This window comes from Eublepharis macularius, chromosome 1, assembly GCF_028583425.1.
Source record: "Eublepharis macularius isolate TG4126 chromosome 1, MPM_Emac_v1.0, whole genome shotgun sequence".
Taxonomy (NCBI): Eukaryota; Metazoa; Chordata; class Lepidosauria; order Squamata; family Eublepharidae; genus Eublepharis; species Eublepharis macularius.
Window position 1 is genome coordinate 105348549 of NC_072790.1, and position 16764 is coordinate 105365312.

At 42.0% G+C, this 16764-nt stretch overlaps 1 protein-coding gene across 1 annotated transcript in view; it reads right to left on the reverse strand.

Moving 5' to 3' along the window:
* The window catches only part of CEP85L (centrosomal protein 85 like), a 209310-nt gene extending 193227 nt beyond the window's left edge, over window positions 1–16083 (reverse strand). The window contains exon 1 of the mRNA XM_054996547.1: window positions 15803–16083. Within this exon, the coding sequence (XP_054852522.1) occupies window positions 15803–15854 (52 nt within the window). The 5' untranslated portion in view covers window positions 15855–16083. The remainder of the gene's footprint in view (window positions 1–15802) is intronic.
* Window positions 16084–16764: the final 681 nt, after the last annotated feature.

The following is a 16764-nucleotide window of genomic DNA, read 5'->3' on the forward strand; positions in this document are numbered from 1 at the left end:
AGCAAAGGAGAACTCCAAAATACTCATAACTTCACTTAACATGGTATTTCTTCTGATGAGAAAAACTGAAAATACATCTGTACACATTTTCATTGGTTTTCAAGTAATCATTTAACTGACTGAAAAGGAGTAATCTCAAAAATATCCCTTCATATCTCAACTTCAACTGGATTTTCACATAAGAAGCCAAAACTCTAGACACCATCTGTGGTGAAACGGGGCCTTTCCTCCCACTGGTAGACCCCGCTCTGCCCACCCCTCCTTTTTTCACCTCTGGCCAGGCACCTTTCCTGTCTCCGGGTCGTTGCTGCCACCACTGTCCCTGTATGGGGTCCTAGTTAGGCAGGACAGCCTCCTAACCTCCCTCCTCTGCTAGTGGGCCCAAGCGGTTGGGGGACTATGTAGAACGCAAGAGCTTTCTTCCTTCATAAATTCTCAAACTCATTTATTTAACTTCTAACTACATAGGCAACTACATTTATTTAACTTCTAACTACATAGGCAAATATACAGTGAACGGAAGGAATAATAAAACAGAAACAGAAACCCCTACTCTATCTCCCTCATGCCCTAATTAGATGTTGTGTAGGGCAGGCCCAATCATTTGCTACCTGGGGTTACATTAGATCTACATCTCCCCTCAGAGCCAACTCTCCCTCCACTCTCCAGCCACCAACTGTCAATTTCCAACTCCCACTGACTCACTCTCCCTCCAATCACATTCTACTCCAGAACTGGCCACTCCCCATAGAGCAGCCCATAGAAAGTTAACTCCACAAACAGAATGGTGTTTCTCTACACCATCCTATAAGGGTTTGTGTTCCAATATGTAAAAACTGTGTAAACAATAGAGAAAACACCTAAAACTGTTTCCATTTGTTCATGGGAACGCAGCAACAGCTTAGGTTATATGTAAAGTATGGCAGTTTCCAGCAGTGGCCTGTGAGAAATAGTAGAAAGCGGACACCATTAATGAGCAGCAACTAATGGGCAGTGGAACCCCCACACCATCAGGTGCATTTCAGAGTGTAGCTACTGACATCAAATAGCTCACTTCCATGCTGGTGCTTCTGGCCAGTCAGCAGTTAAAGCCAACACCATGCAGATGCACCATCTGCTCCCTGCCTTCACTACAGTCTTGTATCTCTCACCATTCAGATGCACCAACTGCTGACTGGCCAGGAGCACCAGCATGGAAGTGAGCTACATCACGTCAGCAACCACACATCTGCCTACATAACCATTTTACATCCCTCTACATCCACTTATGCAATTCCCAAGCAGAAAACACAAGATGAAATATCTGTTATTAATGTCACTTTACATCCCAGCAAGGCTCACAAAACAGGAAACAAATTCAAATGTTTTCATTACCATTATCTTCTGAAAGAATTTTAAGTATGATCACTACTATCCCCATTTTACAAGTGTGAACCTGAAGCAAACAACAGACATATCACTCTGCATGGTCATAAACTTAACAGGGAACTGTTAAGTTTACTTCAGTCTACTAGAACAGAGTTTACTTTGTTCTCACGGAACCTGAAACAGCCCCCCAAATTATTTTAAAGGGTAATGCTATTATATATTAATTTTCTGTTCATGCAACTGAAGTTTCAAAAAATTAAGGAAAAGTTACACATGTGTGATCTCACCACACAGCAGCAGCTCATGGCAATATGTTTTTTAAAAATCTCATCCTGCAAAAAGAATAAGCATATCAGAATTCCAGAAGGCTTGGCTCTAAAACATACTTGAAAAGGTACAGCCTTCAAAACCATTTGTGAAAACCGTATCATAAAAAGTAGAACCATGCAATTTTGTTTGAAAGGCTAAAACAATGTTCTTCAACACAAAAATGAGTGCTCCTTGACCACTGTTAAGTTTCTACTTAGTTCAGTGAATCAAAGATTCTAACGCATAGGTCTGATATTAGTGATGCGGGGAAAATGGAAAATTTTCCAATGCTATATTGCTCTGTGGAAAATTCTGCACCCCACATGTATAAATAGTCTTTTTATCTATAGCTATCAGGGCTGGTATGCTGCTAATTAATCATATTAGATTGGCTAAATGTGGGCTATGAAGCATGCACTGCGCTTGTACATGGAATATTTGCCTTCCTTCGCTAAAACGTTTTAAATAACTGATTTAAATTTGAATCAGATTTTTTCCCAGAAACCCACATCAATGTCTAATATAGACATTTGTTTCCAGATTGTGATCATTTAGACTCCAGATTTAATATAAGCTGTCCTTTAGATGATATTGAAAGTTTAAAATAAGCTACAGTCTGCTTTTGGTAACCTTGCTGTGCTGTGAGCTGGGGACCTGGATGTCCACCCCAAAGTGGGGATGAGTAGGTGGAACAGTATTTTCTGACAACCAGTAGCAAGACATAAAAGCACTTGGAGGGTGGGTTGCTAAGTTAATAATGTAAACTCTCCTGTAGTTTCAGTTAAGGGTAGCTGTACATTTAAACAAATACATCTTACCATCCAGGGGATTATACGCAAGCCAATTCATATCAAACTGTTTCCACAGTCAGGTGACAATTCTGTCTGACTGCAATTCCCAAAAAGGAAACTAAATATCCATAGTGCAAAGGATAATACTGCACTTACTATTCACATTTACACAAAAATCCACCAATTACAGAAAAAGATAACTAGCATATGACGACCCCATACTTCATACACTATTTTAAGTTCATAAAAACAAAACCCACTGCAATGTCTGGGAAGCCATTTAAACAGGTTTTCTGAATGCCTAGAATTCTCAGCTTAAGATTGTTCTGCCACCAGCTAGAAGGGGCAACAGAAAGAAGCAAGCAAACCTACCCCAACTTTACTGAGGTCTAATCACTACTTTAAACTTTTACCTCAGAAGGGCTCTGGTCACAACCAACACTCCTTTTTTCCCCACCTACACAAAGCTTCAGGTATTCTCTACTTTACCCAGGCTTATACTTCAAAAAAGACCTTCCATTTGGGATTTGAATCCCTCTGCACACCACCTGTGGCATTTTGCCCTGTTTGTTTGGCCTATATATTGCTGTCTCCCTGACTCCTTCAGTGTTCCCAAAAGGTTTTTACTGCCATCAGAGGCTTTCACTTTACATCTCTTCAGTTTAACTAGCACTATAGGAAGGCTTATTTAAGGACAATAGTATGACAGAACAGTCAACACGTGGAAGTGGCTATCAGGTAAAAAAGGGATCCTTCTTTACTTAACCAAAAATAGAATTTATCTGTAGGTACCTAAGTGTGCTGGCTGCAGAGTCTTGATAAGTGTACTGGTTTCAGAACAGGTTAATAAGCTTGGTGGTTTGAAAAATAATAAGTTTGGTGGTTTGAAAAATTACAGGGGCTTGCAGGGGACATTTCCTTTCCCTCTCCCCAATTATGTCCGCTTTCCCTTCCCTGTACCCCAAAGCCTCCCTCCTCCCTTTTCCTGCTTCTTTCTCTCCTTCCCTCCTACCTTGGCCTGCCCCGTCTTCATCTCTTCCCCCACCCCGGTCGCCTCTCCCATAATACCCAATTGCACGGTGGGGAACCTGCAAGGACTTGCTGGGAGTACCTCACTTCCCCCTGTATCCCCTTTCCCCATACTATTTCCTCTTTCCCTCCTCCTGGCAAACTCCGTATGATCACCTTTCCTATTTCCTTCTCTCCTTCAACCTACCTTTTACCTTCAAACTTACCTTTCATCTGCCCCCCATCTTTATCCTATATTTCTTAATTTACTTCATTTATATACTGCCTTTCTCCACAACAGAGACCCAAAGCAGCTTACATCATTCCCCTTGCCTCCATATTATCCTCAAAACAACCCTGAAAAGTTAAGTTGACAATGCATGACTAGATCAAAGTCACTAGTGAGCTTCCACAGCAGAGTGGTGATTCAAAGCTGGGTCTCCCAGATCTTACTCTGAAACTCTACCCCCTACACTACATTAGCTTGGGGGTTGCTGTTAAACAGTAGCAAGCAGTCAGGCCTGGGTGAGTCATGAAAGTCATGTGATGCCAAGTTGCACTGTGAGTCCTCCCTTAAAGATCAAAACAGCCTGGGAATGGGCACTGACCCTCCCCCCTACCTTTTGACAGCAGCCAAGCCTAGAATGCTAGATAAACTTCTATGATTGCCTAGCAACAGCCAATGAGAGCAGCTGGTTAAAGCTACAGGTTCTCCTTTTATTATTTGGGTGGTTGTTTTTTTTAAATGGGGGGAGGGGTAAATTTCAGGTTTTCCTGCAAACTTTGGCCATTTTTCATGGGTGTAGGAAGAACTGTCTTTTCTGTTCATGGCTCCAATCACCAGATTTAAGTATCCACAGATCAGGGCCACTTGGCTATTAATATAGCAGATTCTTACAAGGTAACTTCACAGACCCAGTCACAAAGACTAACTCTCCACACAGATCTTCATTAAAAGAATAAACACTCCTCTCATCCACACAAGTTAACTCCGCCTTTTCACAACAGCTTGCCTGACCTAGATAGAATAATCTCTCTTTAAGTACACACAGACCGACCCAGGCTCACACAGTTTGCCTGACTTAGACAGGATTTCGCAGAACTACACACTGAACTTAACAGAAAGGGTACTTTTCTCTCAGAACTCTGACTAAAAATTGTAGTTCACTCTGCCTTCTAGGGTATACCTACCATCCAATACTCCATTCCCCATCTGCCCCACCCCCTTCATTCCTCAGAGCCTGTATTTAACCAGCAGAAATAAAATACAAAAACGTATTTACATGGAAAACATTACCGATGGGGTTTTGTCCAAACCAAACTCGAGTTTATGTAACATGTAAGGAGGCCCCAATATGCATATTCTTATACTCCAATCCTAGACACAATCGGAAGACAGTCCCACTGCTTACAACACAACTAGCTACATGGGGAGGCTAGAAAAAATGAGTTACAGTTGTTAACTGTTTAAGGAATATTCTAAGTTCTGAAAAACGATACTGACTGAAGCATAACCATTTTGTAAGAAACATCAACAAAGCTAACAAAGTCTCATGCACAGCTACGCTTATAAAAAGGACACCATCGGAATTAACAAGAAGTTTGTTAGGTTGCACATTCGATCTTTAGACCTCAGGTTACAAACCAAAGATAGTATTCTAAAGTTATGTGAAGGCAGAACAGTTGATACAAAAGACATATGTAGAAGCAGCCATCCTCCTATAATAGCCTAGCATCAACAAATGGGGTTTTCTTTAACAATGGCTTCAAGACATCTGCTCCTCTACATATGAAACCATTTCATGATATTTCAACTCCCCACCCCCACCCAAACAACTGAACAGATTTTTCATCTACTAACTTGGATTGCCAAAGTAAGTAAAAGCAATATACAACCGAAGGCATTTAACCAATGTGTGCTATTTTTAATATTAAAAAATTAACAACTTAATAAAAAGCCCACCCTGCTAGGCTTACAGAGAGCCAAGAGTAGCTTCCACTGCCTAAGGAATACAAAGACAACAGGCAATTGAGACTGCAGTCTTTGTTTATGCACAGGGCATAATGAACATGCTTTCTATGTATTGTCGAAGGCTTTCACGGCCAGAGAACGATGGCTGTTGTGGTCTTGGCATTGTAGTTCCTGACGTTTCGCCAGCAGCTGTGGCTGGCATCTTCAGAGGTGTAGCACCAAAAAGACAGAGATCTGGCATCTTCAGAGGTGTAGCACCAAAAAGACAGAGATCTCTGTCTTTTGGTGCTACACCTCTGAAGATGCCAGCCACAGCTGCTGGCGAAACGTCAGGAACTACAATGCCAAGACCACGGCAATACAGCCCGGAAAACCCACAACAGCCAACATGCTTTCTATTTGTTATTGTTTCATAAGAATACTGATTTTATTTTAAACTAAAATATAAAAGTTTTTTAAAAATATATAATTTTAGCCTGAAATAAAATGTAAAATGTCAAAGCATGAATATTAAAGAAATTAATGAAGTCACCAGTATGATGTCTCTTCACTTGCTCCTTCATGAATATTACAAAGTATATGGATACTGCAACTTCATATTTGCACCAAAAATCATCCTTTAAAACTGCTAGGTGTGGGTACAGCCAGCAGTGCTTTTCTTCCCTCCTTTTTGGCTATCTCACTGGTATGAAAGGTCTCATGAGCCTCAGTATGGTTTATTTTCTCCCTTGCTTGTTCATTATATAATTGTGCACCCATGCATGCCTGTTACAGAATTATCTGAAAGCACAGCCCTCAAAGGAGATTTAAAAGGTCAAATTGGGAGACAAAGCAATCCCCCTATCCCAAAGTGATAGCACAGCTACCATAGTATAAAACATAACAAAAAATCAAAAAGTCAAACAAATATAAAATAAAGAGTTGATGACAAGACCGATATGCCATAAATCCTGAGAATCCTGCAGCACAAGCACAGATCTCTAAGAGATCTTTCAAGATTATAGTATGCAATTCCACATATCTCGGTAACAATCTGATTTCAAATGACTACATCCAGCAATCTGATTCTAAGGGCTCCATAGATACCACTGTACAAAAGTGCTATTAACTCACCATTAATTCCCCTTGCTATATGGACACACCAGCATTCTTATTGGACAACACCACCAATGCATTCTCATCTGCAGCATTCCAATTTTTGTTCTGAGCCCCGAAAAGCTCAAAACGACTTGTGCTTCCTCCCCAAACCCATCCCGCCCCCCAAACACAAGGATATAAATTATCCTAGCCAGTTATCTATAGGTACAAATTCAGCAGCTATTTTATGTTTTCACATTCAGGAGGACACAAAGTTCATAATAGATTATGATCTCACCACACCTGTTACATTTTAAATTATGACATTGCCTCTGAGGCTACTCACTATGATTACATGCTACCTGTGGCTAAGATTTGGTAACAAGAAAATCTTGAAAATAAGTTGCAGATGATGACAACTGATCATATTCATTGTGTATTACCAAGCCCGTAGACTCAGGTAATTGTATAGGGTGATGATGAAGACAATGATGATGTCACTAACTGCAGCCTTTTCGATCAGTTTATGGATCAAAGATCTAAATAGTTAAATTATTAATTCACCAAATCCCCCCTTTCCAAATGTTCACAAACAGAAACTATTTTACACAGTATAAACATGTTAGAGAGGCTTTCTTTATACCCTAAGTAAAGCACAGGGCATTCTTAAGAATTCAGTGCTTTGCAGCGTACTGTCACTGGGCCCTTCCATGTACATTATACGGGCACACCAAACATTAAGACATTATGGCCTCAAACTTTCAAAGCTCTGTTTGTACATCTACAGATTCAATGCCTCTTTCTCAATGGCAGAAACTTCTCTAATGCATAATGAAAATCACAAACTGTAAAAATACAAGTCATAAAAATCATGAAAATAACTGTTTCTGGGTCTTACTTGTGACTCTCTAGAATGCAAATACTAGTCTGGCAGCTTAGTAGTCATGAAATCCCTTCCTGAAAGAAAAAAACTCAGTCTTTTCCCTTCAAGTTCCAGTGCTTACTAGCAATGCAGAAGGAGCTCACACTTCTCCCTTCCAATCAGATCATTGCAAGGGAGGAGCAAAGAGTACTTTCAGCCAATCCCAAGCTGGCAGGGAGCTGCCATTCTCCTTCCTCCCATCACCTCTCCTTGTGGGTTGCAGAGAGACTTTTTTTCTAGTAAAAGTAGAAAAGCCTTGGTTTGCTCAGGGGCCCATAGAATTCAAACCACTTTGCCCAACTTGCTTAAAATGTGGGGTTCTTTGAAGCATAGGCAGAAGACACTCCACTGTAATTTTGGAGACATTTAATTGAAAACAACAACTTCAGGTCCCTACCCCAAAGGTGTCTTCCATAGGAAATAATGAAAGTGCAACTATGGGGGGGGGGGTTGCAACAGAAGCCTTCATCACTTTCAGAAATGAAACAAACATGAAGTCACAAAGAGGAAGGAAGGCAAATGCAGAGTTTTCAGTGGAAAGGTAATTTTTAAAATCGTGATTCACTGTAAGAGTAGGGAAATGAAATATATGCAGATAGGGCTTTGTTGTTTTAAATGTTGGTGGCTGGCTGAAGCTCTCCTGCTGTGTGCTGTTTGAGGACCACTTTAGGAATTAGCAGAGAGAACTTAGCATGGCTGCAGAGAGAGGGACCTAATTTGGGGGACTGTAAAATTGCTCATCTTTGTTCATTCTATGGTTGTTGTGGGTTTTCCGGGCTGTATTGCCGTGGTCTTGGCATTGTAGTTCCTGACGTTTCGCCAGCAGCTGTGGCTGGCATCTTCAGAGGTGTAGCACCAAAAGACAGAGATCTCTCAGTGTCACAGTGTGGAAAAGATGTAGGTCATTTGTATCTACTCAGGAGGGGTGGGGTTGAGCTGAGTCATCCTGTAAGAGTTTCCCAGGGTGTGGAATGCTAATGGCGGGAGGCTTCACTGTATCCTGAGGAGGTTCTTTTGCATATGGATTGGTACTTGATGTGCTAATCTTCTGCTTGAAACTTTGGAGTTTTTTAGATTAGAAGGAGGACTGTGTTTAGTGTGATTTTGATGCTGTTAAGTGCAAAAAGAAGCTGCCCCAGAGCCTCCAATTGGTCCCCCCTTCCCTTTTCCACTGAAAAGAAAGGCCATGAAAGCCATGAGAACAGAAACAAAAAACTAACAATAGATGCAGAGGAATTAGTCATGTTAGTCTGTAGTAGCAAAATCAAAAACAGTCCAGTAGCACCTTTAAGACTAACTGACTTTATTGTAGCATAAGCTTTCAAGAATCACAGTTCTCTTCGTCAGATGCATGGAGGGCAAGAAGAAACTGGTCAGATATAGAGAACTGTGATTCTCGAAAGCTTATGCTACAATAAAATTGGTTAGTCTTAAAAGAAAAAACTAACAAATTTTCCTGACCCGGTAACTTCCCACCAGAAAACTACCCAATTGTGTTAATCATTTCATTCAACAGCTCCAGATACAAAACCACAGTGAAAATCTTCTAGATGTACACCCCCACTAATCAGCTTCACATATGGGCCTGTGGGCAGAGTGCCCACCACATATCACAGCATCTATGCAATGGACAACTGCTCTTCTGCCAGATGAACTGGGGTACTAGGCGGTATAAACTTGGGTTAAGACTGTCATCATGAGTAGATGGGAAACTGTGTGCTCTCAAAGACATTTACTCTGATCAAAGGTTCACCTGTAAACCTTAGTCCTTAATCTAGCTTTTAAAGGGAGGGGGGGGGAGAAAAACAAGCATTAAAGAAAAGGTTGAAAAGGAAGGGGAAAAAATAGTAAACAAAGACAAGTAATTAAAAGTTTAAACTCACTATTTTTCTACTTTAATGCGCTTTAAGTGTTTTTAAGAGCCATAGTAATATAGCAGTTAGTGTGTCAGACTAGGATCAGGGAGACCCATGTTCAAATCCCCACTTGGCCAAGAAAGCTAGCAAGGGCCAATCACACACACTCAACCAAACCTACCTCACAAGAATGTTGCAAAGATAAAATGGCAGACGGGAGAACAAAGTAAGCCACTTTGGGCCCCCATTGTTGAGAAAAACAGGGTATAAATGAAGTAAGGAAAGAAAGAACCTGTTAGTCATGTTGTACAGTGGTTAGAATGTTAGACAAGGGCCTGGGAGACCCAGGTCTGAAACCCAATTCTGCCACGGCAGTTCACTGGATGACTGCTAGTCTCTCTCTCTCAGTTTAACCTAACTTACAAAGTTGATGTTGTGAGGGTAAAACAGAGTAGGAGAGAATAATGTTGTAAACCCCTTTGGGTCCCCATTGGGGAAAGAGGGTGCAAGTATATAAATAAATAAGCCTTTTCATTGTCTGAATAAAGTCTTCCCCCCCCAAAGATAGAAGTTTTTAAAAAATACAGCACAATAAAAACCACATGTTAACTGAACATAAATCGGAATCTTTCAGGTTTGTGTTTCAATTTTCATATATTTTGATGACTGTCATACATAACATAAATATAACATACAATATTCAAAATGTACAATTATTAAATATACATTGAAAGACAAGTTCACAAGAATTATTCTCATAACATGCAGTTTTCTATGGATACAGTCAAATAATATATTCCCTCATTTTCTCTAAAATTTCTAACAGGAAGTTGCTAGATTAACAGAAATTATATAATATACATATTATGTAATATACATATACATTAATGATCTGCCATGGATACATGTAATAATACTTGCAGCCTCTCTCATGAAATAATGTTTGGAATTGCTCTCAGCTCACATCAGTATAAATCAACTAAAACAAACAGGTACAGAAGACTGATATGACACACAACTATCCATCATTCCTTTAAGGAACCTGAAATTCAACTCTTCCCTATTTTATCCTAACCGCAGCCCCCCTCATATCAAGGAGATTAGGTTTAAAAACAGGGACTGGCTCAAGATCACCAGGTGAACTTCAAGGTAGAGATTTGAACATGGATCATTCCAGTCCTTGTCCAGGACTAATACTCTAACCCAGTGTTTCTCAACCTTTTTCCGACCATGGCCCCCTTCCAACCTTGTTTCCTTCCTGTGGCCCCCCTGTCCTACCGGTATAAAGGTAGCCTTATAAAGATATACCTAGAATATCAAATATGTAGGTTTATAACAAAATCTGGAGTCCTTCAGGCCTCCTAATAACTCTGGGGAAATTGCACTTTTTTTTCCTTATATGGAATACCCCCGCTCTTTAGCTCCCCCTAGTGGACTCAGGGTTACACTTGCATGCAGAAACAGCACCCCACACACTGTCCTTTCTGTTTTCTTTTCTCGGTCACTTCTCCGTTTTCTTCACTTCTCACTTCTCTCTGTGGCCCCCTAGTCTTGTGCCGTGCCCCCCCCATTTATGCAATTTTTACCTGTGGCCCCCTTAGAATATCCTGGGGGGCTCTGGGGGGCCATATGGCCCCAGGTTGAGAACCACTGCTCTAAGCACTGCACCACAATGGCTCTTCCTGACATTTATAGGGAAAAGACCAGCATCATCCATACAGAAATTCCAGACAAAAGAGTCACAGAAAATGTGCACCCTTGTATGCAGAGGGAAGCATCACCTCAAAGGGAATTTTTAAAAATGAATTGATAAAAGAAATAATGAAAACACTGGTTATGGGGGGGGGAGTTCTATAAGTTGCCAGTGTTTTTAAGCAGGTGTATGAAACCTATCAGACATTAGTAATAATTATGTATTCATTTTACTAAAAATATATTGTGTGGAATGATCCATGGGTCTTTTTGTTTTTGCTTCAGTTATGTGATGATTCACAGGACTGGGTCACACTACTTCACAGAGTGTGGTACCATAAGACAACTCCAAACAATAGAACATAAACGATAAAAAACTCAGAATAAGAACATCCAGGTCCCTACGTGCCCATTTATCAATTAATCACAGTTCCCTTCAGAACCACTTGGCATGCTACTTCTTAAAATATAGTTTTAATCAATATAAATGTTTTAAGAACTACTATTATGGTGACAATTCTGAACAAAAACTGAGTAATCCAAAAACGTATTAGAAAACCTAGGATTATTAACCATCAGAGTAAAATATTCCCACCAATATAAAATAAACTTCTGGACATGCTACTGTGCCTTCAGAGCTGAACTGATTCTACTGATTCAGAGAACAGTTGTATGCTATATGTTTTAACCAATCAGTCAATAACAGTACATTCAGTAACAGTACATTCAGCAACTGTTCCCATATTCTAGTACACAGCAGACATAATTGTTGCTTCAATTTGATGATATAGATTTAGTAAACATACAGAAAAAGAATCATACTACAAAAAGATTTTCAGCTTTGACAACAGAGACAACATTCTGTTCATCAGCAGGTCACCATTATCTTCTAGCAACTTTTTTTTATTAATAGATTTTTATCCGTCATTACAGTATTATCTAAGTAAACTAGGTAAACAAACAATATTTATGTAATATTAGAACATGTTGGAAGGCACTGCCAATTCTTTATAACATCTGTGCATTTTTGACAAGCCTCTCTACCCCTTTTTCTTCAGCAAAATGAACCAGCAAAGAGAATGCACTTAATAGCTGATAGTCCTGAAAGACTTGAAGTAGAAAGACGTTTAATCACTTGGTTTTCTGCTAGATTTTGCTTTACACAGGTGAGAATAATTTAACCTTGTATGTATCTATAACATAACATAACTTTGTCTGTATCTTTTTCTTCCATGCCCTCTCTCTCCAATACTGTATGAAGGATAAAAACACTGTTTTTAATTACTCAGCAGAACAGTACCATATCGGCTAATACTTACCCTTACAGCAGGGGAAGTCTTAGCCAATGGGCAACAAGGACAGCTGCCCTGGGCCCCACCCTTGTGGACCCCACAGTGGACTAAGGCCTAGCCCCCTCAACAGAGGAGGAGAAAGAAAAAAAGAGAAGACTCCTGTCATCACTTGCACTTCCCCCATCTGGGGTTTGGGCAGCTGTCTTGCAGCACCGGCTCCCACCCACCTCGCATGCCATAAGGCTACTCCTTGCTTGGCCCCAGCAGTGAGGTGGAGAGCAATGATTCTAGGAGTTCTGGCCCTGCCTTACTGTTTGAATAGCCAATTGCACAGCAGCTGTGATCAAATGGCTGAAAATTAACAAATTGAAATTGAACCCAGACAAGAAGGAAGTGATACTTGTTGGGAAGGCAGAGATCTTGAAGGACATTGTACTCCCCACTTTCAATGGAGTTTATCTGACCCTTGCAGACTTGGCTAAGAGCCCAGGGGTTATACTGGATCCAGTACTACTACTAGAAAAACAAGTTAAGGCAGCATCAAAAAATGCTTTCTACAACCTCACTCTAGTCTGGAAGATGACTTTCTACCTCAACATGGCCGATCTGGCCACCTGGATCCATGCTACAGTAACATCAAGACTTGACTATAGTAACGCACTATGAATAGGTCTCCCTATATATTAACTAGGAGACTCCAGTTGCTGTAAACGCTGCAGCTTGGCTGTTATCAGGAGCAAGAAGAAACATAAATATCACTCCCATCCTGCAGTTACTCCACGGGCTACCTATCAGTTACCGTGCTCAGTTTAAGGTATTAGCTATCATATACATGGCTCTTCACAGCCTTGATCTGGCATACCTACAGGACCGCCTCTCTTTGCATGTCCCTTCACGGCAGCTTCGCTCATCTGAACAGGGTCTCCTGCAGGTGCCACCCTGCACATGGGTGAAATCAACAGCTGCCCCTATACGTGCATTCTCCGTGGTGGCCCCTGCCTGAGGATGTCAAGACCACCACCCCCCCCTTAGCCTTCCACAAATGATGCAAAGCTGAATTATTCAAAAGGGATTTTTACACTGATAGGAGGGCTATATTTTAGGGAGGTGGTCTCAAAGAGATGCTTCACTAACGAGTTAGGGATCACAGACTTCACCACTATGTTGACTTATGCATCTGTTGCTTTAAGTATGTGCTCCTATGTACTGCCTGTTTAAGTATGACACTACTGGGTAGTTCTGTGTTGTCTAACGTCAGTCCACTTTGAGTCTCAGTAAGAAAGGCATAAATGGCATAAATAAAAATAAATAAGTAGTAATGGAAATGTCCTGCTCCTTTAACAGAGTCTTAACAGGATGTTATTTACTTTCATGACATGAAAAGCCTCAGTTAAAATGATATTTTTCTCTAGGCCTGTTGTGGAGTCTACTCACTGTGCCATCCTCTCCCATCATGGACTTCAATGGTCTCTGAAGGGTGTAATTCTTAGGATGTAATGAAGGGTGTAATTCTTAGGATGGCACTGTATGAGCAGAACTCTTTCCTGGGAGTAAGTCCTACTGAATAGACCTTATAGAACTGAGTAAACCTGCTGAAGATTGCTCAAAGTTACTTGAATGATATGCATAATATGCTACTGTAGTCAATCCCACTATAGTATTTAAGTTGCTACTATCCTATTTTTGGTTTCTAGCTGGTTGGTAGCTGTCTCCAATTTATATAGAGTCTACTTGTGTTCAGCCTTTATGAAATACAAAACTTTAAACATTTTCCCCTTCACCAAGAAACCCCAACAAAAAGTAGCCAATCTTTTAAAAGTTAAACCTACTCAGCAAGTCTTGTGCAGGGCAAGTAATAGGTAATCATAAAAACATGCTGTTTAGACTGTTTCACGTCACAGCAAATCAGCAGTTTTATGGGAAGGTACAACCTGAAAGAAACACTGGTACAGAAAACAGCTACTGCTAGGTATAGTAGGTAGCGTTATCAACAGGGAAAGAAAATCAATAGTACTATCCTTTAAACATATCAACTGATAAAGAATTATTTGGGTGAATTAGGCATAAATTCTGTAACTTGTTTCTGGTGTTGACGTCAGCCACCAAAACTAAAACAAATGATTTTAAAAAGAGAGAAGTTTTTCATCTAGGATTGTTGGGTAAGTAAAGGAAAAGCAAATGTATTTGAACAACCTGCTGTGATCATTAATTACAAAGCAAGGCAATGAATGTAGCACAGTACAATAACATCTCCATGGCTCATAAATAGTTAACTCCCCTAGAACAGCTGGCAATTTAAAACTATATATCCCACTCCTGAGATACACAGTACAATAATTCAGAGTGTTACCAAAGAATGATAATTTATTCCAAAGTGCTGGGCAGCCAAGTACAGCTTGTACTCAGGCACAGCAAGCAATAAAGTTAGGAGCTTGGTGGCTAAAGCACAGTCTTGACCCTGAGCAACAATATTCAGCATATTCTCATCTAGGGCACGTTTAATTAAAGAGATAACTGTATTATTTAATTAATCAAGAGAGAACATGAGGGGCCAAACTAACTTGCTACTGATTTTTTACTCCATCGTCACACTTAAGTCACAACGGGTTGGGAACGCATCTGTTTTTTAACGCAATGGAGGTTAGAAAGCAGCTCTTCAAAAATTACGTCCTAAATCTGTTTTATCGCTACTTCCCGGAAGCAGAGAGGCATTCTCAGCAAGAAAACGAGGCTCCACGATGAGCCTCACTGAGGTTTTTTATTAAGTTGCACAACGAAAATCTTCTCACCACAAATTCGTTATTTGACCTTCTAAACAGAAAACAGGTTAGATGGGGAGCCTCCCCCCCGCCCTCGGGGCTGGTTTCCTTTTCAAAACACAACCGTGTTTATGAGGGACCCCAGACTGAAATGCGATTAGAAAGCAGCCCTAAATATAGCCGCCAGCTAATTGCATTGCCTTAACGCTTAAATAGCTCTCTGAAGCAACGTCTCCCTCCTCTGCCGTCCGGGCCGGGCCAGGCCAAGCGGGCTGCCTGCAATCTGCATCGGCGGCCGTGCGGATTTGTTGCAGTGACCTTCTTCCTGCGCCTCCCGCCCCGCAAACTCTCACTTCCACCCAACCGCCTCCAAATGTCTAAACCAGATGGCGACATGCGTTAATGACCGTCCCCCCTATTCTGAGAGAGAGAGAGAGAGAGAGAGAGAGAGAGAGAGAGAGAGAGAGAGAGGATTTTTACTGGAGTGTCAAAGTTGAGTCAGAAGACTGAGGCAGGAAACTGGAGGGAGGGGCGGACTAGAGGCCGAAGAGGAGCCGTCCCAAACGCCCCCCCCCCCCAGGTCGCTGCGTTCAGACTTTCTCCCACCCAAGCGGAGGGAAGGACGTCGAGCCTACCCCAAAGGCAGTCCCTCTCTCTTTCTCTCTCTCTCTCTCTCTCACACACACACACACACACACAGCGAGGGGGGAGAGAAAGGCCGGTCCTCGCTTCGCCTCCCCATCGGCCCTTCCTTACCCGCTGCGTATTCGCTGCTTTGACCGAGCTCGGAGAGGAGCCTCCCCCACATGGTGGTGGCGGTGCTGCCGCCGAGAGCGCAGAGTGGGGCGCCGAGGTACAGCGACCGCCTGCTTGCCCACACGCGCGCCGCAGACTCCGAGGGACGGGGCCTGGCCGAGAGAGGGGGCTGGCGGAGGGAGATGCTCACTGCCGCGCGTGTGCTCCTCCTGCCGCGGCTGCTTTTGCCGCTTCGCAGCCCGCCTCTGGCCTGAGAGGGGCCGAATCCATGGCGTTGTCGGCCCGTCCCTCGCCGTGACAGCCGCAGGAAAGACAAAACTCGCTTTATTCCGTTGCTGCTGCTGCTGCTGCTTCCCACTCGCTGCAGTTCCCGTCCTCCTTTCTGCTGCTGCTTCACGCCGGGCGGGGATAGAGGCGGGAACTCAGCAGATGCTGCCGCTACTCTAGAGGAGAGGGAGGGGAGGAGGCGGCCGCATAGCCCGACAGCGCCCACGAGGGTAACTGGAGAAACCAGGGGAGGAAAAGTGAGCTTGCAGTCAGGCCAAACACGGGTCAAGCGACACAGCAAAGGTGCCTCTGAGCACGTGCAAAGAAGCGGCAGGGAGCTGAAAAATAGGCACTTAAAAAAAAAAACGCTGAGAGAGGATCTTGTTCGTTTTCTTTTTTTAACCCAGCCTTCCTCTAAGGAGTACATCGTTCCTCTGCCAGGCCTCATTTTCACTGCAAGGCTATGAGGTAGTCACTCATGGCTGAGAGAAAGACAGTATGACTGGCCAGCACCAAGCAGAGATTTAAACCCAACTCATTCAGATACTCCTAGTTAGACATTTTAACTACTAAACCATAATGGCTCCTTAGATGAGGCAAACAAGGCCTTAAGCCATCACATGAACATTATTCTGGTCGATGGTGTGGTTCCTTGCTCAAAAGACAGCCTGTGTGTACCTTTTCTGTTGAAGGCT